The 22,990-nt window shown below is 42.1% G+C and overlaps 1 protein-coding gene across 8 annotated transcripts in view; it reads left to right on the top strand.

Moving 5' to 3' along the window:
* The window catches only part of ptprk (protein tyrosine phosphatase receptor type K), a 740,572-nt gene that overhangs the window by 499,345 nt on the left and 218,237 nt on the right, over nucleotides 1-22,990 (top strand). For all 8 annotated transcript variants that reach the window (XM_038799792.1, XM_038799788.1, XM_038799790.1 and 5 more), the window contains exon 8: nucleotides 11,317-11,616. In XM_038799792.1, coding sequence (XP_038655720.1) covers nucleotides 11,317-11,616 — 300 coding nt within the window. The remainder of the gene's footprint in view (nucleotides 1-11,316; nucleotides 11,617-22,990) is intronic.

Below are 22,990 nucleotides of genomic sequence, written 5' to 3'. Positions count from 1 at the left end.
TGAGCCTCAAAGAAATTCTGAATATAAGAGGTAACATGTTTAACGCTGCCGAGCATCCAGCTTTTTCCATTCCCATGTTCCTGCTTTTCCTAACATTTGTCCTGTTACACACCATCTTTTTTGCAAGTCCGGTAGCAACAGAATAGAATGAGATAGGCTAAAAATGCTATTTATACCTCTTCTGTAATCTTTTCCATATGGGCTGAAGTGAATCTCAAGTTTATGCACGCCACCTGCACACAATTAATATTCAATTAGCAGCTGGTTCAAAGATATTTGCCTGGGGTGAGTATGGGGAATGCCCTTTAGCTTGGGAAAGCTAAGAAAAGGAAATGTAGTTTAAGGTCCTGCTGCTGCTGCAAATGAGCTCTTTTGGAGGGAACTAATAGGTGATTCTGTTTGTCAAATATTTAAGTGAGATTCAGTACAATGGGCAGACTGAGGATGGTATACTCATTGAATGTTGTAGTGTCATAACACATAAGGAGGACTTTGTCTCATTGAGGTTATGCCAGCTCTCTGTAAATGTAATTTGTCCCATTCCACTGCTCTATCCCTGTAGCTCTGTAAGCTTATTTCCCTCAAGTGCCCATCTAATTTTATTTTTAAATCCTTTATCGTCTCCGCTTTCACCATCCTTGTAGGCAGCGAGTTACACATCATTGCCACTGTGTATATTTTTTTTAATTCCTCACATATCCCTGCAGTTCTTGTCCAAAACCTGAAATCTGTGTCCCCTAATCCTTGTACCATCAGCTAATGGAAACAGTTTTTATTCATCTGCTCTACAGCTGTCATACACTTCAAGGACTCTCACATAATTCCAAAAACATGGTGACCATAGAAGCATAGAAATTAGGAACATGAGGAAGCCATTTGGCCCTTCAAGCCTGCTCCGCCATTCATTATGATCACGGCTGATCATCCAACTCAATAGCCTAATCCCGCTTTCCCCCATATTCTTTGATCCCCTTCAAGCTAAGTGCTATATATAACTGTTTCTTGAAAACATTTAATGTTTTGAACTCAGCTACTTCCTGTGGTAACAATTTCCACAGGCTCACCACTCTCTGGCTGAAGAAAGTTCGCCTCATCTCTGTCCTAAATGGTCTAACCCATATCCTCTGACTGTGACCCCTGGTTCTGGATGCACCCACCATCGGGAACATCCTTCCTGTATCTACCCTGTCCAGTCCTGTTAGAATTTTATTGATTACTATGAGATCCCTCTTCATTCTTCTCAACTCCAGCGAATACAATCCTAACTGATTCAATCTCTCCTCGTACGTCAGTACTGCCATCCCAGCAATCAGTCTGGTAAACCATCGCTGCACTCCCTCTGGAGACATCCTTCCTCAAATAAGGAGTCCAAAATTGCACGATATTCAGACGGGCTTCACCAAGACCCTGCACAATTGTGGCAAGGCATCCTTGCTCCTGTACTCTAAACCTCTTGCAATGAAGGCCAGCATATAATTTGCCTTCTTTACTGCCTGCTGTACCTACATGCTTACCTTCAGTGACTGGTGTATGAGGACACCCAGGACCCATTGCACAGTCCCCTCTCCTAATTTATGGCCATTCAGATAATAGTCTGCTGCCTTGTTTTTGCTTCCAAAGTGTGTATCCATTTATTGATAATGGATGGCAAAATCACTCATTATGTATTCTAGCCTTGTCCTGAGTCGCTATGTCCTTAAGAGGCCCCATGCCAACCTTGCAGCATATTTACTGCTTACGTGCCACAACAGGATTTTGGGTTAACCTTTTGTATCTGCCATTGTATTCTCATATTCTTTCATCAGTCACATTTCCCGCTTGCATTTATCCAAATTATACTGCATTTACCTTTCATTTGCCTATTCACTCAACTTGTCCAAATCACACTGAAGAATCTCTGCATCCTCCTCACAGCTCAGCTTTCCACACAACTTGGTGTCATCTGCAAATTTGGAGATATCACACTTTGTTCCCTCATCTAAATTATGAAGATATATTGTGAATAGCTGGAGTCCTAGCATTGATCCCAGCGGTACCACACTAGTCACTGTCTGTCAATTTGAAAAAGTAATTCCTACTCTTTGTTTTCTGTCTGCCACCCAGTTTTCTATCCATCTCAATACACTACCACTGATCCCATGCCCTTTAATTTTATATGCTAACTCATATGCAGGACTTTGTCAAAAGTCTTCTGAAAGTCCAAATATATCACGTACCAGAACTGAGAGCTTCAGAAAGATTCACAATAACTTCCCTGCTTTTTTTACTCCACTTCTATTTATGAAGCCCAATATGATATCAATAAGTTGTGTCACCTTCAAAGATTGAGGCACATACACCCCCAGGTCTGCCCGCCCCTGCATATTAAAACTGTGCTATTCAGTCTATATTGCTGATTCCTCCTACCAAAAAAAAATCACTTCCCATTTCTTGTATTTCAGCTGTCGCTTGTCTGCTCATTCTTCTTGCCCACCCATGACCTTTTGCAGGTCATTGATATCATCTTCTCTGTTTTCCACATATCCAAGTTTGGTATGCGTGTTGAATGTTTTTTTGTCTGTATTCCAACATTCAAGTCACTAATATATACACCAAAAACAGTGGTTGATGTCCCTCCATATCCTTGGGAACACCACATTCTAATCCTCCAGTCTGAAAAACAACAATTTAGTAGAGCTCATTGTTTCCTGACTTGAAGCCAACATTTTATCCAAACCGACATTGACCCTCCCATTCCATAGGCATCAATTTTGTTAACTGGCCTTTTATGCACTACTTTGTCAAAGGCTTTCAAAGATTACATATAGGCAGTATCCACTGATTCTCTTCATCAACCATCACTGTTTCATCATCAGAAAATTCAGCCAGTCAAGCACGATCTGCCATTTACAAATCCATGTTGGCTCTCCCTAATCAACTCAACTCTCTCCAAATACCTCATTTTTGTTTCTAAACCCTTCTATCTACCACTGATTTGAAAACAATTGACCTGTAGATGATCTTTCTTAATAAGGGTTTGCCACTGCTCTCCAATCCTCTGCCACCTCCCCTGTATTTAAATATGTCCTATGTTTTTTCATGTGTGGAATGATCTATCTGGACTGTACGCTGAACAATACATTTCACTGTACCTCAGTACACGTGACAATAAATCAAACACAATGTAGGAACATTTATATAATTATGTCCAGTTGTTCCACTATTTCCAGTCCCAAGCTTTCAGGACCAGGTGGCATAACCAGCCTTTCCAGAACATTCTTCCTATCAGTTTTCACCCATCCATTAACTCTACCATCTCCACTTCTACTGATATTTTGTCAGCATCATCTACCTTAGTAAACACCAATACAAAGCACTCATTAGGTATTCTCACCTTGCCCTGAGCCGCTAAGTCCTTAAGAGGCCCCATGCCACACCTTGCAGCATGTTTACTGCTTACATGCCACTAGAATATTTTGGGTTACATTTTTGTATCTGCCATTGTATTCTCCTATTCTTTCTTCGTCAGCCCATTTTCCTCTTCACCTCCCCTCTCAGCAAGTTCCGGCTTGAAGAAACATGCATCATACACCCTCCTGTTTTGTTTCATCTTACGGCTCTCTGGGCAAGTGCACGGTCAATTCCAGACCCTCTCGTCACAAAACAAGTGAATTAACCAATAATTTTAATAAACATTCCTGCAGTCCTTCGCCCTTGGCTGCCCAATAATTACAGTCACCAGGTTTGTAAGTTTAAACACAATTACTGTTATTTATAACAAGAACTATCATAAATCAAGGACTATTATGTTGTAAATACAACTGGTTAACTATCACATAACTCTAACAGCCCCACCTTCTACCCACGCAGACACAGAACAGACAAATATGGAGGGGGGGGCGGGGTGAAAAATAATATGGATGAAGGTTGAAAGATAAGATTCTTTGCTTCAGATGGTGATCCTTTAGCATGTTTTCTTCACAGCATGCTTGCTGATTAAAGTTTCTGGTTTTCAGAAGGTAGTCGTCTTCTCTGTAGAGTCATTCATTCCGGGTCACTGGAGGTTAGAAAATTCTGTACTCACAGTCAGCAAGTTTTCTGGAGAACCACCTTATTTCGCATCAAACCGTGCCTTCAGCTCGAGGTTCGCCTTCGGGCCTGCACCTTTCTGCAGAGAAATTTTATTTCACATCAAATCTTGCTTTCAGTTCATGGCTTGACTTTGGGCCTCTGCAGTCTCAAGAAAATGGTACCCGGACTTTCTGGAGAGACAGTCAGCCTCTTCAGTGGCCTTCTGGAGAGAGTTAGATAGACCTTTTTGGAGAGTGTTATTTAAAGCACTTCATCCAGTTGTCAGAATCAAAACTGAAGCCAATCTGAAAACCTGTGATTCTGAAAACGTTCCAGTGGGCTAAGATCCAATCACCACATGTTAACAAGCAGAGCACAGTCTTTTGGGCCAATTCATTGGCTATCAGCTAAATCAATCAACCGAGTTGTCACTGATTCCGGTCAGTTTGCAATCACTAGTCTAAATCAGAACAGCCTTCTGGATTCTTCTGTTTGAATTAAAGGTACATGTCACTTCCTTCTGCTTGAATTAAAGAAACAGGCTTCCTTAAAGACATGTAAATCATTCATGGGTCAAAAATGTAGAGGTAAAAATAACAATGGGGAAAAAAGGAAATAAACAGTGAATAAACAGGAAGGACCCTTACATTCATCATATTCTCCATCTTCCCCATCATCCAAGGAGCCCTGGCTTTGGTTCCCTTGCATTTCACCCTGTTGAACTATACATTCTCTGTGCCTGAAACTTATCCTTAAAGCTCACTCATTGCTCTAATACGTTTTTTTCCATCGTCCATCTTTGGTTCTCTTTTATCCAGGCTATTGATTGCCTTTGATCCCACTGAAGTTTGATCCCTCTTCCAATTTAGAAGCCCTGCTTTATGATTGTAAGAAACTTGATTCAAACTAAAAGAAATGAATAGCTTGCAATAGGCTTCAATTTGTGACCTTTGTGTTATTAGTACCAGCTAACAGGCTGTTATGTAGATAAATGTTTGCTATGATATAATTACATTCTATTAAAAATTAGAGTGAGTAAAGGTCACCTATTGACCAATACTAGCTTGAAATAAATGCTGGACAGGTAGCATTTTTAAATATTTTACAATAAGAGTGCATATGAAGAACTTGTTAGGTGTGCTGGAGGAGGGGCACCTGAAATTCTAATAGTTTGAACAGATTATGGAGGCTTTTGATTTAATTCATTTTGAAATTTTCTTTATGCATATGAAGCTTAATTTTACGTCTAAATTGTGCTTCATTGTATGTGGGTGATGCACATTAACTGGGGTTCATTTGGCCCCTTGAATAGGAACAGAATTAAACTGATTGCTGAGTGAGAGGAGGTGCATGTTTGTAATGTGCATCTCTGTCCATAAATGAGTGTGCCAACAATGCTGGCCTAGCCAGCACTGTCCTCATTCCATGAATGAATTATAAATAGTGGTAGGATTAAGTGCTTCCGGTTAAAATAATAGAAGCAGATAGTATTTCAGGCATTAGTTCAAACTGTTGTCAATCTAGAAGATGTATGACAGGACAACACAAAAATTATAATATATTTCAGGATGTTAACTGTGAAAATGAAGATTATTGTTGGAATTTTGTTTGTTTGGAGAATTTGCGAGAAACATTCATTCATTGTGACATGGCACTGTGGCTGCCCGTAATGGTAATATACGGTTAAAGTACCAAAAATCTTGCAAATGATCATGTAAAACACTGGCCTGAGACGATGATAAAGTAGCTGTGGTTCGATTTTATGTACTGTCAATCTTTTGCTGAATTGAAAAAGCATCTGGAATCATAGAATTTACAATGCAGAAGGAGGCCATTCGGCCCATCGATTCTGTACTGGCCCTTGAAAAGAGTACCCTACCTAAGCCCACAACTCCACCCTATCCCCGTAACCCAATAACCTCACCCAATCTTTTTGGACACTGGCAATTTAGCATGGCCAATACACCTGACCTGCACATCTTTGGACTGTAGGAGGCACCCGGAGAAAATCCACACAGACACGGGGAGAACATGCAGACTTCACACAGACAGTAACCCAAGCCGTGAATTGAACCTGGGACCCTAGATCTGTGAAGCAACTGAGCTGACTACTGTGCCACCCACCAGTCCAAGCAGATTGTTCCATACGTGAAAAACATAGGACATACGATAAATACACAATGTAAATACATAGACATGGACATCGGGTGAAGCATATGGAGTGTCATGCATCAACAATAGAGAAGGTGCGTAGAGATCAGTTCAGTTCATACAGGGCCATTCAGAAGTCTGGTAACAGTGAAGATGAAGCTTTTTTGAATCTGTTGGAATGTGTTCTCAGACTTTTGTATTTTCTGCCCAATGGAAGAGAGAATAACCCGGGTGGGAGAGGTCTTTGACTATGCTGTCTGCTTTCCCAAGGCAGCAGCAGGTGTAGACCGGATCAATGGATGGGAGGCAGGTTTGCGTGATTGACTGGGCTGTATTCACAGCTTACTGTCTTGGGTCGAGCAGTTCCCATTTCAAGCTGTGGTGCAGCCTGATAGGATTCTTTCTATGGTGCATCTGTAGAAATTGGTGAGAGTCAATGTGGACATGCAGAATTTTCTTAATTTCCTGAGGAAGTATAGGCGCTATTGTGCTTTCTTGATTTTAACGTCAACATGGGTGGACCAGGACAGATTGTTGGTAATGTGCACACCTAGGAAGCTGTCAACCACCTCCACCTCGGCACATGTTTGATGCAGACGGGGGCACCTATGACACTTTGCTTCCTGAAGTCAATGACCAGCTCGTTAGTTGTGGTGACATTGAGGAAGAGATTGTTGTCATTGCACCATGCCATTAGGTTCCCTATCTCCCTCCTGTACTGACTCATTGTTGTTTGAGATTCAGTCCACAATGTTCGTATCATCAGCAAACTTGTAGATGGAGTTGGAGTCAAATTTTGCCACACAGTTGTGTGTGTATAAGTAGTATAATAGTGGGTTAAGTAAGCAGTTTTGCAAGGCCCCGTACTGAGGACTTTCGTGGAGGAGGTCTTGCTGTTTATCCTTACTGAGTGTGGTCCATGGGTCAGAAGGAGGAGCCAAATCCTAGATTTTGGAGTTTGAATACGAGTTTGGCTAAGATTATGGTGTTGAAGATAGAGCTGTAGTCAATAAATATGACCCTCACATAGGAGTCTTTATTGTCGAGATGCCCCAGGGATGAGTGTAGAGCCAGGGAGATGCTGTCTGCTGTGGACCAGTTGTGGTGGTATGCTAATTGCAATGGATGAAGGAATTCTGGGAGTTCGGAGTTGATATGTCTCATGTCCAACCTCTCTCAACACTTCATAATGATAGATGTCAAGGCCACTGGACAGTAATTGATGAGGCATGTTACCTGGTTCTTTTTTGGCACCAGTATGATGGAGGTCTTCTCGAAACAGGTGGGAACCTCTGAACAGAGTAGGGAGAAGTTGAACATGACTGCAAACACACCCGCAAGTTGGTCCACACAGGATCTGAGTGTACGATCAGGGATTCCGCCAGGACCCGTTGCTTTCCATGGGTTCACTTTCAAGAAGGCCAATCCGATGTCTGAGATGTAACGGTAGGTATGGGTGTGTCCGAGGCTGCTGGGGTAGTTGACAACGGTTTGTTGGTTTCCTGCTCAAAACGAGCATCGAATGCATTTAATTCATTGGGGTAGAGTGCTCTGTTGTCAGAGATTCTACTCTGCTTTGCTTTGTTGCCTGTTATATTGTTTAAGCTTTGCCACAACCGACAAAAGTCCTTGTCTTTAGTCTGTAACTCTAGCTTAGTTTTGTACTGTTTCTTGTTCCTGATGATTTCTCTACCGCCTTCTTTGTTGGCCTTCCTGTTGTAAACTTCCACGAGCATTGTTCAGCTCATTCCAAATGCTGCTGTCCATATCACCACATGCCGACTTAAATAACCTTCATGTATCTACAATAAGTATTTTTGTACCACCTCCTTTCCAAGGAAAAGATGAGATATTTGATCCACAGTCCCAAAACTCAAAATGGATGTATGCTTTCAGGGACGATATCTTAGGAAATCACGCGTATGCATATGATTTTTTTGTCAATGACATTAATGTGTGCCCGGATTTATTTATACTTAAAATGAAATGCAGAAACGAAAAGTCATAGTGAAAGTGCTGGACAATATGACTATCGAACACTTAATACATCCAAAAATAAGTGTCTTATTCTTGCTGAAATTAATTCTCTGAAGCACAAATGGGGTTGCTGCATAAAAAATGTTGTCTCTCCTATAATGTACAGGTACTAACATCCCTGCAATGCAGAAAGAGGCCACTCGGCCCATTGGGTCTGCACTGATCCTTTGAAAGATAACCTATACCCAATCCCCGCTCGAGCCCTGTATCCCCACCCTTTTGGACACTAAAGGGCAATTTAGCATGGGCAATCCACCTAACCTGTACATCTTTAGACTGAGGGAGGAAACCAGAGCACCAGGAGGAAACTCCCGAAAACATGAAGAGAAAGTGCAAACTCCACAGTCACCTGAGGCTGGAATCGAACTGTGAGACAGCCCCAATATACAATATGTAGAAAATTGCACAATTCCCTAACAACACGGTCTCTTTCCTGTCGACGTCTATTTGAAGGCAGTATCTGAGTAGACTAACATTTCAGTAAACACAGGCAAGGCTCTGATTTTTTAAAACTGTATGGATGCTGTTATTTTTTAAGTTAATTTACCTCAAATTTCAAAGTGTTTTTAGAATATGCCTCCAGCATACTAATATATACTATAGCAGTATTCATTTGCTCTTAAGGGGAAAAAAATCAGATTGAAAGCACCATCAACGTTAAACATTTTGAAATTGTGCTGACAGATGTCGAAGACCTAGCATGAGGCCGCCACAGCTGTTGCATGTGAAATGTTCAAAGCTGCTAAATTGCCCTATACATCATACCAGAAGAGAGTCAACAAAATCTGGATTGTGATCTATCATGCCAGCTAGCCATACTGGGTACTAATTAGACTAATTGTGCAACTTAACTGCCACTTATAAAACTGATGCAAATTATTAATTATTGTTTATCATTTTCATTACACTGCTATTCTTCTCCATAAAGGCACTAACGCATGCAGTACCACTTTGACACATTTCCATTAAAATGTCATCCATTTTCCCCTGAATTATAGGCAGATACAGATTTTTAGTTGACATCACAGTATTAGCTGACATCTGGCCATCACCATGCTAGCAGGATGCAACTGTGTTTACAAGCATCGAAAATCAGCTGGCATACATGGAATATTCCCAGACCTGCTGCTAATTTTCTGAATGATATGCATCTTCATTTAAGCAAAGGGTAACTTCCAGCCTGACTTGATCAGAAATCTCTCACCATTCGAGGCATATATCCTTGCAAAATGTTCCGGTCGACAGAATACAAACGGAGCGGTGTAGCCCGTGGAGTTATTAATTCTAACAAAAAATAAGTGTGTTGCCTACACCAACTTTTCTCAGGCGACTAATCTAACATTTAGCATCAAATTTGTATTTTAAGTCTCTAATATTCTGAGAAAAGGCAAATAAGAGCATCTGGCTTTTGACAGCTTTACAATGCACAGCATCATATGAAACGCGATCACTGGCATGATAAAATAGAGCGATGCTCTGCTGCTTACCAGCCTACGAGGTCAGAATGGGGAGCCGCGGTGAGGGTGCAGATGGTAGACATATTTGCACCTTCTAAAGCCATGTCTCTGCTGTACAGCAAACAAAGAAAGGTAACCTTTCAACTTGGAAGCTGGAATGTGAGGCCTTCACAACCATCAGCAAAGGGGCACCAAATGCCAATACCTCACCTAAATGGATTGCTTTCTGCCTGTCCATTACCTGCTGTGGAGGCAGGATGCCAAAAATGTTAAAGTCTGTCCGTAAAGTGGAATTTTCCAGCACCTGAAGTGACAGCAGACTGTGTAGGGTATCCCACACCTTTCCAGTAATCAGTTTACCAAAACCAAGTTAACACACCAACCATGTACAACAATGAAGAAAAATGAAACTTTCAGTTCGGAAGAGACTCGAGTGATGCTTTCTACTTAGAGAAACAGATTATGTAATCAAGACATTTAGACAAGGAAAGGGCATTAGAGGAGGATAAGACAAAGGAGCAGAATTAGGCTATTCAACCCATCGAGTCTGCTCTGCTATTCAATCATGGCTGATACATTTCTCATCCCCATTCTCCTGCCTTCTCCCTATAACCCCTTATCCCCTTATTAATCAAGAACCTATCTATCTCTCTCTTGAAGACACTTGGTGATTTGACTTCCACAGCCTTTTGTGGCAGAGTTCCACAGATTTACCATCCTCTGGCTGAAGGAATTCCTCATCTCCGTTTCAAAGGATCGTCCCTTCAGTCTGAGGCCGTTCCCTGGAAACATTCTCTCCACTTCCACTCTATCTTAGCCTCTCAGTATCCTGTAAGTTTCAATGAGATCCCCCTCATTATTCTAAACTCCGAGTACAGACCCAGAGTCCTCAACCTTTCCTCACATGACAACCTCTTGATTCCAGAAATCATTCTTGTGAGCCACCTCTAGACCTGTTCCAAGGCCAGCACATCCTTTCTTAGAAACAGGGCCCGACACTGCTCACAATACTCCAAATGGGGTCTGACCAGGGCCTTGTACGGCCTCAGAAGTACATCCCTGTTCGTATATTCTAGTCCTCTCAAGATGAATGCTAACATTGCTTCCTTTCTAACTGCTGACTGAGCCTGCACGATCGTGAACTAGGGCACCTAAGTCCCTTTGTGCTTCTGATTTCCTAAGCCTTTTCCCATACGTTGTCAACGGAATTTCCGTTGATCATGTTCGTCACCGGGAAACCCGTGCGCCGACGTGGGATTGAAATCTACCATCGGTATGAACAGCGGTAAATCCTACCCAATGGGTTTAGAAGGTGCTGTTGAAGGAGCCTTGGAAAGTTGCAACTGCGTCTTGTATATGGTGTACACTCCTACTACTTTGCACTGGTGGTGGAGGGAGTGAATGTTTAAGTTGGTGGATTGGTGCTGATCAAGTGAGCTACATTGTTCTGAATTGGGTTGAGTTTCTTGAATGTTGTTGAAGCTGCACTCACGCATGTGTTCCACCACGCTCTAGACTTGTCCCTTGTGGATGGCATTTTAGTAGATGTTACAGTAGTGAAAATATTTTAATTGATATCTACTAACAATTTTTTTAATTGTGTCTTTTTTTCCTTGAATAGAACCCATGAGGTCACCAAAAAGCCTGAAAATTGCAGAGATACATGCCAGACATCTTGCTGTTGAATTGGAGTCTCTGGGCTACAATGTAACACGGTGCCATACATTCAATGTCACTGTGTGCTACCACTACTTTGGTCTTAACAAAAGCAAAGCTGACTGTATGGAAATGGATCAGAAGGCACCTCAGCTTATTATTCAACACCTTCCCCCTTACACAAACATCAGTATCAAGATGATTCTGACAAACCCAGAAGGAAGAAAGGAGAGTGAAGAGGTTGTCATTCAGACAGATGAAGATGGTAATTATTATGTTTTATGTTGTTACCATGATTACAGTGCCAAATGTGTTTACTTTTTGCAAACTTTCAGTTATGTTCAATGAGTTAGGCAATGCATTAATTTACTGGTCCAGCTTTTACAGCACTGTGCAAAGTGTATGTTTGTCAGAAAAAGGAAGGCATCTTGGATAAATAGTGGGGGGTTGATTAATTGCAGGTCAATCCATGCAAATTAGTTAGATTGTCTGGGACAGCGTTAAGTTACGGGTGAATTTCAGATTGGCTGTATTTAAAATACATGGAGGTTTAATCAGTAGAGTAAAAAATATTTTTGTGACACTTTGCAGCTGTGTAACAGGAAATTCAGTGAGTTTTGAATGTTTTCTGGAGGGTAGAGGACCACAGGAACATTGGAGTAGTAGGTGTTTCTGGAGGTGACAAAGATGAGGAATGCACTTCAGCAAGAGAGCTGAGATTAGATTGAACTGGGCAATATATGGCAGAACCTGAGCTTGAATAGGATAATTCCAGCATTTGAGGAAGTGATGTAGTTCCTGGAAAGTGTAGAGAGCTTGTGACATGGGCTAAAAATGGCTTTGGTTTTCCCAAAGTTCAGCTAAAAAACCTAAGACTTGGCTCCTCACTCTGCAACTGGACCCTCAACTTTCTGACCAACAGACTACAATCAGTAAGAATAAACAACAACACCTCCACGATAGTCCTCAATACCGGGGCCCCACAATGCTGCGTACTCCGCCTCCTCCTATGCTCCCCACACACACATGACTGCGTGACAAAATTTGGTTCCAACTCCATCTTCAAGTTTGCTGACGATAAGACCATAGTGGGTCGGATCTCGAAAAATGACAAGTCAGAATACAGGAAGGACATAGAGAACCTCGTGGAGTGGTGCAATGCCAACAATCTATCCCTCAACCCCAGCAAAACTAAAGAGCAGAACTGTACACACCCCTGTCTGCATCAACGGTGGCGAGGTGGAGATGGTTGACGGCTTCAAATTCCTAGGTGTGCACATCACCAAAATTTTGGTCCGGTCCACCCACGCCGAAACTCCACTAAGTGGCTGGTTTAGCTCACTGGGCTAAATCGCTGGCTTTTCAAGCAGGCCAGCAGCACGGTTCGATTCCCGTACCAGCCTCCCCGGGCATGCGCCCGAATGTGGCGTCTCGGGGCTTTTCACAGTAACTTCATTGATGCCTACTCGTGACAATAAGCAATTTTCACCTTTCAACAGTGTCTATACTTCCTCATGAAACTAAGGTGATTCAGCATGTCCACATTGACTCTTACCAACTTTTACAGATGCACCATAGAAAGCATCCTATCTGGCTGCATTACAGCCTGGTATGGCAACTGCTCGGCCCAGACCGCAAGAAACTTCAGAGTCGTGAACACAGCCCAGTCCATCACACGAACCTGCCTCCCATCCATTGACTCTTATCTGCACCTTCCTCTGCCTTGGGAAAGCGTGCAGCATAATCAAAGACCCCTCCTACCCTGCTTACTCATACATCCAACTTCTTCCATCAGGCAGGAGATACAAAAGTCTGAGAACACGCACAAACAGATTAAAAAACAGCTTCTTCCCTGCTGTTACCAGACTCTTAAATGATCCTCTTATCGACTGACCTGATTAATACTACACTCCTGTATGCTTCACCCGATACTGGTGTCAATGTATTTAAGTTGTGTACCTTGTGTTGCCCTATTATGCATTTTCTTTTTCTTTTCATGTACTAAATGACCTGTTTGAGCTGCACGCAGAAAATTACTTTTCACTGTACCTTGGTACATGAGACAATAAACAAATCCAATGCAAAAATCCAATCTGAAGGAAAATGCGGTTTGTTTAAGACTGCATGTCAACCAAGTAATCTGCCAGCGCATAAACAATGGATATGCTCTGCTATAATCAGATTGATGAGCGAAACAGAACAAGGGCAGTCATACTGAGTTAGACAGCAGAGGAGAGGCTTTTGAACAGGATGCTGTGATCAACATCACCAATCAATTGGAGCAAAGAGGTGAAGGAGAACTTAGGTACCATGACACAAATACAGCGAATGTTGTTTGTGATGTTGGTAGAATCATTTTAGTGCCATGGTTAGAGATAGAAACTAATTGAAGAGATCTGCACATGTAAATGAGGGAGAGATGGGCATGGATCTTTGAGGTGAGAAAATGTTCAAAGGCAGGGTGGAGATGTGGTAATGATTTGCAAGGACTGATATCAATTTTTTTTTATCCGACCGAAAATAATTTTCAAAAGCAAGAAAATGATATCTGAGGAGCAGTAATTATTTGCTTATGTTGACTACGGCTATGCAGACTCAATGGGTCGAATGGCCTCTTTCTGCACTGTAAATTCTATGACCATGAAAACTTTACAATTACAGTTTGTTCCAGTTAGTGATGGAATTGCAGCACATTCAGTTTTTAAACAGACACTTAAAGTGGCACGCTCGTGTAAACAAGCTAATTCTCTTCAGCTTTGACAGAGTCATCCAGACTCGAAACGTTAGCGCCCTTCTCCACAGATGCTGTCATACCTGCTGAGATTGTTGAGTGTTTACTGTTTCTGTTTCATATTCTAGCATCCGCAGTAATTTGCTTTTATTTTTAATTTTTATTTTTATTTAAATTTAGAGTACCCAATTCATTTTTTCCAATTAAGGGGCAATTTAGCGTGTTCAATCCACCTACCTTGCACATCTTTGGGTTGTGGGGGTGAAACCCACGCAAACATGGGGAGTGTGCGCAAACTCCACACGGACAGTGACCCAGAGCCGGGATCGAACCTGGGACCTCGGCGCTGTGAGATTGCAGTGCTCCCATTGCGCTACCATGCTGCCCTTATTTGCTTTTATTAAAGCTAATTCAGATCTCGGTTCCAACACCACTGCTTCGATAACTGGAAGATTACTTAGTTAAGGTGCAGTCTTGAGTAAACCGCAATTTCCTTTAGCTGAACTTAGGAAAAATCAAAGCCACAAGCTCTGTACACTTGCCACCAACTACATTACTTCCTCAATTGCTGGATTTATCCTCTTCAAGCTTGAGTTCTGCCATGTTAATATATTGGTATATATTTATATATTGATCTACCTACCCTTTTTCAGAGATGTCACATTCTCTCCTCAGATGATCAATGTGTTTTCTAGCCTCAGGGTTCTGTAGGCTTATGATATGGAATACTGGGCCAGTCCTGTTAACAATATCCCAAGTAACCATTCTGATCCTCCACCAGAATTATCTGCTTGGAACAACCTATCCTTACTGTGGCGGCTTTTCTGAGAGGCTTGCTTAGCCTCCACCCTCCCTGACAAATTTGAAAAATAAGGTTGAGTCAAATCCTGAGACGCTGGCACGTTCACAATTCAGTCGGGGTATCATTTCCACTAGAACACTGCTCCTCGATCGATTTGGGTGAAGACTGGCCCAATGGTACAGATCCCTCCTGTCCCAATTCTGATGCCAGTGCCCAATGAAATGGAACACCTCTTTCCCGCACCACTCCTTTAGCCACATGATTGCTTCCCTAATTTTCTCATCCCTATGCCAACATGGTGCCGGTAGTAATCTTGAGATTATGACCCTTGAGGACCTGTTCTTTTAATTTCATTCCTAGTTCCTGATAATGCCCCAAAAGGTCCTCTTTCCTAGTCTTGCCTATTTTGTTTATGCCAATGTGACCACAGTACCTGGATCCTCCCCCTCCCACTCCAAAATCCTTTCAAGCACCGATGGCCCTCATCCTGGTACCTGGCAGGCAACATATCATGTGGGAAACTCGGTCCTGCTTGAGTTTGCCTGTCAGTTTCCCTGCACTACCACTTGTCTTTTTGCTCCCCCTGCTTGAATGGCCTTCTGTTCCATGGTGCAGTAGCCAGCTAGCTCATCCTCCCTACAGTCCTTTTCCTCGTCCACACAGGGAGCAAGTAGCTCGTACCTGTTGGACAAGATCCAGAGCTGAAACTCCTCCATTTCCGAATTCAGGATCCCTCTATTGGCTCACTCACTCAGTCACAACCTGCTGTCCCTGACCACTGGCCGAATTTGAGGGACTTAATTTAGAGGGTGTGCCCGCCTCCTGAAACAAAGCGTCCAGGTAACTCTCCCACTCCCGGATGTGCTGCAGTGTCTGAAGCTCAGACTCCAGGTCATCAATTCTGAGACGCAATTCCTCAAGCAACAAACACTTCCTGCAGATGTAGTCACTGCAGCTCGAAATGGGATCTGCCAGCTCCCACATCATATAGCGACAGCACATCGCCTGCGCAGACAGCTCTACTTAGTTAATTAATTAGTTTGCAGTTTTTTTAATTCAGCACAGATTCCCTACCAGCCAATTAGGTCACATGTTCAATTGTTTTCAGCTGCAATGGAACCTCTGATGATTGCTCCCTAGAGACTAGGCGGCAAATCCCTGAGGTAAGTTACCTTACCTACACACCGCTCCAATGCTCCACCCTCCAAAACTGCTCCCTGTAGATGCCCTGCCTCTTTCACCACACTCTGTATTGAAGTCCCGCCTCTCTCTCTGCTCTCTTTAATGAAGTCTCGCCCCTCTCTCTGCTCTTAAATGAAGTCCCGCCTCTCTCTCTGCTCTTTAATGAATTTTCGCCTCTCTGCTCTCTTTAATTAAGTCCCGCCTTTCTCTCTGCGCTGTTCAGTGAAGCCTTGCCTCTCCATGCTCTTCAATGAAGTCCTGCCTCTCTCTTTGCACTCTTTAATGAAGTCCCGCCTCTCTATCTGTGCTCTTTAATGAAACCTTAATTCTCTCTCCATTCTCGTTAGCATTCTCTGGGGCTGTCCTTGTGTGTTGGATCCCATTGGATTTCACCAAGAGTTGAAATTCTGCAGCTGTGAATGCTGAGATAATCACCTCAGGCAGGCTGTGAATGGCACAAATCTGGCATAGCTTGTCCACTGTGGCTCCTGCAATGATCGAACGCAGAGGCTGAGCATCTAGCCATTTTGAGTGGGCATCTACAACAACCAAAAACAGAATAATGGTATGACTCTGGTATGGATGCCATTCCCAATATCTTCAGCACCTCTCCAGTACAGGTAGCTAAATTAGCCAAAGTAGTGCCAAGATTCACAGCCTGCCGCCCTCCTGCAGGTACTTAAATATCTGGTCACCCACTACCGTGGCAACCGACTCTGGTTTTGAGGGAACGGCCATTGACTGCGAGGGTGATCTCAATGGAGTGTGGTTTATTTAATCTCACCATATTAAGATTCTATACTTCTAATGTGGGATTCTCCGTTGGCGGGAACCTCCGCTTCGGCAGCAGCGAACCCACGGCCACAGGTTTACCGGCGGCATGGGGGTGGCCACAATGGGAAACCCCATTGGCTGTCTTCGAGAATGGAAAATCCCGCTGCCAGCGGGGCTGCGCTGGAAAACGGGGCTGGTGGGTTGGGGAATCCCACCCCTGATGTTTCTGCAGGGTTTTCCTCAAGCTTGCTTACTGAAGCTGCCATCATTTTGTCGCAGAACTTGAACTCACTTCGAGGACCTTTAGCAGCTGGTGCTTCTCACCATAACTGGTTCGCCTCGGTCTGCATGTTTTGCAATTCGAAAGCATTTTCTCCGCACGTTCAGTTGCTTCATGTGAACTCAGCCACCTTGCCCAAGCATATCTTGGTTTTTGCGAGCAATATTTTCTGAATATTTCGGTGATTGTCCCCACAGACAAACTGATCACACAGCATGATACTGAGAGAGCTACTCAATTCACAAAAGGTCAGACATTTTTCTAAGTTTAGCCACAAAATCAGAAACCATTTCACCCAGAACTCTGATACCTGTAAGAAACTTGTATCTCTATATAATATTGGGGGATCGGGAATTGGAATGGTCCCTCACTAACTGCAACAATTGATCAAATAACTTTTGAGTTCAGAGTCCCTGGAGATGTTAAATTTTGCACAAGGTTGTATGTTTGTGGCCCACAAACGACATGTAATGTTACTTTTTGTTTCTTTTCTGCTGTTACTTCATTGGCAACGAAAAAGTATCGAAGCCTTTCAGCATATTGGTCCCAACCTTCGACCTCCGGAGATCAAACGGATCTATTTTTCCAAGCAGTGGTAACACTATTCGACTGCAGACTTTTAATATTCTACCTTTTAATATTCTGAAAGGCTCTTCCTCCATTCCCATCCAAACTTTTTGGCTATTTCTTTTGACTGGCTTGTTTTACTCTCGTCGAAAGTGTAATATTGTGAAGTGATTGACGCAGCAATCATGGCACATAAGAGGTTTATTGAAGTAAGGTGTACTACATACACTGGACAGAAAAACGATTACATGGGTCTTATTCCCACAATTCCTGGGCTAACTCTACCAAGCCCTGTTGACCAGAACCGTGCCTAAATTCCTGATAGGCGCTGTATCCTCAAAGACTCTCGTCCCATCATGTGGCCTGTGAAGCATCACCCCCTAAAGGGGCCACACTTACCACAGAAACAATAATGTTGTTTCACAGGTAAGTTTTATATACTTTGAACAGATATATTGGTATCAGAGGTTATACTCTTGCTTATTACCTGAACAGAGTAAAAAAGAATCTTGCCAGAAACAATTGTTGCCGACCACACTCTCCTGCTGTCTTTGCCTTCCACTTTAAATGTGTTGTATCGCTGTGATTGTGCACTACAGCTGGTTGCCAAGATGGTGATAGTTGCCATGGTTAACTTGCTGAGTTTTTCAGCACAGATGGACAGCAGCAGTGAAGTTGAGTGTTTGATTTTCCCTCTTGAGTATCAGCAGGAGCATCAGGAATTTGTTCCAAATTCTGTGACTCTTCCCTGGGGTAAACTCCCCATTCATGCTTTCAAATCCCTGTGTTGTAATTTGGAAGAAATTCCACACACCACAGTGAGAAGGAGGATGTGCTGAATCAAAATTTAAATTAATTCCCCATGAGGAAAGAAAAATACAATCAAATTGAGAATGTGAATATAAATAGCAGTCTGCATTCCAGTTAAATCTATCTGGATTGGGAAAATTCTGCTTCAAATAGCAACCAGAAATTATGGTAGGTTAATATTTTCTCTGGGTGCACAGGTAACAAAACTGTATTCCATTGGGCTAAACAGCTGGCTTGCCGTACCGGTCACCCTGAACAGACACCGCAATGTGGCGACCAGACACCACAATGTGGCGACCAGGGCTTTTCACAGTAACTTAATTGAAGCCTACTTGTGACAATAAGTTGTTATTATTATTATTATAATACAGTCAGATAGTAAAATGAAATTAGAAGATATCATAGTGCTAATTTTGCCAGGGCCCAATATCAACCAGCAAGTGCAGATTGAAGAATAAGAAACGTTTTGATAAAATACAGGTTAATGGGATATGAGAACAGGTGGGGAGGTGGATTTGAGACCAAGACGAGATCAGCCATGATCTGAATGAATGGCGGAGCAGGCTCGAAGGGCTGAATTGCCTACTTCTCGTAATTCCTATGTTCCTATCTTTGTTACTGTCTCATTTTTGCATGCTAGCAGAGCCCCGCTTAAACGATTCTCCCTCGCTTTTGATGACCCTTCTGTGGCATGGTTACTGTGCATTAATTTCAGTTTGAATGGTTTGTTAAAATTCATTCCAGCCAAAATAACATAATTCCAATATATGGGCGGCACGGTAGCACAGTGGGTAGCACTGTTGCTTCTCAACACCAGGGTCCCAGGTTCGATTCCTGCTTGGGCCACTGTCTTTGCAGAGTCTTCAAGTTCTCCCTATGTCTGCTTGCGTTTCCTCCGGGTGCTCCGGTTTCCTCCCACAAATCCAGAAAGATGTACTGTTAGGTAATTTGGACATTCTGAATTCTCCCTCTGTGTACCCAAACAGGCGCTAGAGTGTGGTGACTCGGGGATTTTCACAGTAACTTTGCTGTGGTGTTAATGTACTTGTGATAATAATAAAGATTATTATTATTCCGAGCATCTTCTTGGCTTATATAACCTTTGATTACTGGACCTCTGGGCCTTGACATGCACCTTGACATCCAGCTTTTCCAGATATATTTACTGTCACAGATGGGAGGAATACTCTGATACTGGTGTTCAGCCTGCAACTGACAGTTCAGTTGTTAGTGAAAGAGGCCAAGAGAAGGCATGCTTTCAATCGTTTAGGCTGTTATATATATCTATCACCTTTGCCACAGTGTCAGCATTTGTCTGATCATGCTTCTGATTTTAAAAAGAGACTTTCTACATTAAAGGTGCCATAAAAAAGAATCTCTATTTATAATTTACATTGCTAACTTCCATTTAGGATTATTAACAAACTTTTCCTTAATTTAAAGGATTTGTTGGCTGCATTAATGTGGTCAGCGCTTTCCCTCTGTCAAGTTAAGATAAGGGACAAAATTTAGTCCATGTGGACCACCTCCAACTGATTTTTATCAATTTTGCTATTATATGTTTACAGAGCAACATGACAATTGTAGATGCATACTGACCCTCTTAAGTTTTGATTCAGATACAAATATTCTGTTCTTGCTACATTGAGTCAGTTGAAGAGTTATTTTTCCTATTAATCCCATATATTGTGTGTTGCTTCATCACTGAGGTAACTATTTAAAATGTTGCCCAACTTCTGTGGTGCAAGAATTTGCGGTTGGAAAGAATCCACTGTTTTTTTTTATGGCAGGTTTGAGATAAAATTTTATTCACGTTTTCTTCTGCTACAAATTGCAGTTCCTTACTTTGCCTGACAAGAAAGTTTTAAGGCAGGAGGAAGCGCAAGTAAGCAAATCCTGGAGGCTAAACAATATTAATGGATTGAAATTACACTATGCATAATAGTGATAAATACTTCAGTGGATTGATATAAAATTTCTTTGCTGTTTTAGCAAAACGATTGGCCCATATATATTGAGTGAGTCAATATCTTTGTTAAAATAGCAGACAAAAGAATTTTATGCAAATACTTTAATGAGTTTATGATTAAAAATGGGCCCTAGGGCACGAGATGTTAGAAACAAAACTTGCCCCATCCTCTGTTTACAGGGCATTCTCATTCTCATAATGAAGCAAATCCAGTAGAAGGGACAAATCTAACAAATGCTTAGCGTTGGGGATTCGGGGATTTTGCCAAAACTGCAGCTGTTGCTTTGCCTTCTGTGTCATTGGGAGGAACATACTCTCAGAACAAATTATCTTAAATAACACACCAACCTCTGACAAGAACACGCACGAACAGACTCAAAAACAGCTTCTTCCCCACTGTCACCAGACTCCTAAATGACCCTCTTATTGACTGACCTCATTAACACTACACCCTGTATGCTTCAACCAATGCCAATGCTAATGTAGTTACATTGTATATCGTGTGTTGCCCTATTATGTATTCTCATGTATTTTCTTGAATTTGTTTAATTCTCTTTTCTTCCATGTACTGAATGATCTGTTGAGCTGCTTGCAGAAAAATACTTTTCACTGTACCTCATACACGTGACAATAAACAAATCCAATCCAATCCAAGATGGCAACTCCTAATATGTCATAACCAATGAGTTTACAGAATCACAGTTTTTCTTATAATGAGCGTAAATTAGAACACGATATCCCAAATAGCTTGTACAGTATCTATTGCTTTCTTTCCCTCCAATATGTGTTTGTTAAAAATCGCCAATATGCCATTTATGCCTGAAAATAGTTTTATATGGCATTCTAATATTGAATCAGTTCAGACTACATACATAATAAAACAGGGATATGTTTTCATTTCAAATTATGCTTTGCATAATTTAAACTCTTTCTGCCCAGACGCACACATGCATCTGATATATTTGGCTTGAGATCCCATAGCAGGAATTTATGTGAAAACTTTTTCTGACACGTATATGGAATCTTTAATGTCAGAAACCAGTCTACTGCTCTCCACCTCTATGCTGGTGAAGCTCTGCCAGTCGTTCACATGAAAACTCAATTACATAGACATCTGAATTGTCTTTCCCGTGCTGTAACCTATTCATCCTGATACTAAGCACCAAGAAAACCATGAGACAGGGTGTCACATCTCCACTTGTAATCAAGTTAAATAACCACTGGAAGTGATTAGCAAATTCGCTACCTCAGGTTCACGGTGACAAACAATCTAAATCTGATGTAAAACCTGAGGTACAAATAGGGAAAAGGGCAGCCTCTTTGACCGACTCACGAAACTTGCATGGAATAACATCCAAGCTGACTCTTGCGTGAAGAAGTTGGTTTATGGCAACACGGTGGCGTAGTTGTTAGCTCTGTTGCCTCACGCTCTGAGGACCCGGGTTCAATTTTGGCCCTGTTTCACTGTCCGTGTGGAGTTTGCGTATTCTCCCCGTGTTTGCGTTGGTCTCACCCCCACAACCCGAAGATGTGCAGGCTAGGTGTATTGACCACGCCAAATTGCCCCTTAATTGGAAAAAAAAGAATTGGGTACTTTAAATTTATTTTTTAAAAAGATTTATGAGGTCTGTGTTCTGAGCACCTTTTTGCATGGCTGAGAAACATGGGCAACTTGCAGCAATCAAGAAACAAAACTCAACAACTTTCATGTTTATTGATGGCGGTACATTCTGACCATCACATAAAAGGATTCATGACTGCAGCAGTCCTCTGTCAAATATGTTGGCACTCTTCAAGTAGCGGTGACTTCATTGGTTCAGACACATTTGCAGGTTGCAAAACAGTTGTTTATCTCAATGTTCGGCATGGCAAGCTAGCTGGAAGCAGAAGATCAGTGGGACACCCAAAGCTTTGCTCCAAGCTTGGCAGGATAGGACCTATATATCGATTCTTGCACATGAGGAATACTAGCCAATGATGGAGTTTAATGGTGACAACACTTATGTGCCACATGCAACACTAAGACAACCAGTGACTACAGTAGTTTGACAACAGGCACCGACACTGAAAAAAGCAACCCACAGCGATGCCTGACCCGTGACATGTGCCACTTGTGGCATGCTGATAAGTGAGTGGTAGGGTTGAATTGAGCATTGGAGGCCAGTATACTAGAAAAACTCTTGTTTAAAAAAAAAAAAATTGTGTTTCTTTTGTTATGACTCCCTGAATGGAAAGACTGGATCTTGGTTTGACATCACATCAAAAATACAGCAGTGTATTGTGGCATTCAATCCTGCAGTGGGTTTTGATCCCAGTTTCCCACATCAAGAGTCTGAATGCAGCAATCAAGATTGAACGTTTCTCAAAGCTCAGAGAATCAGTTATTGTTGTTCAACCTGTGTCAGCAAATATCGTTTTCAAAACAATATCTTGTACACAGGGCAGCTCCGTTTTCGGAGAATTCCTGTGATCCTCTTGCTAAAAGAAAGCAGTATTTCAGCAGGACTAAGTGAGTTTAAGCTGG

This window comes from Scyliorhinus canicula, chromosome 6 (genome assembly GCF_902713615.1).
Source record: "Scyliorhinus canicula chromosome 6, sScyCan1.1, whole genome shotgun sequence".
Taxonomy (NCBI): Eukaryota; Metazoa; Chordata; class Chondrichthyes; order Carcharhiniformes; family Scyliorhinidae; genus Scyliorhinus; species Scyliorhinus canicula.
Note: the sequence above shows the minus strand (reverse complement) of the source record. Positions and strands in the feature narration are given on the sequence as shown.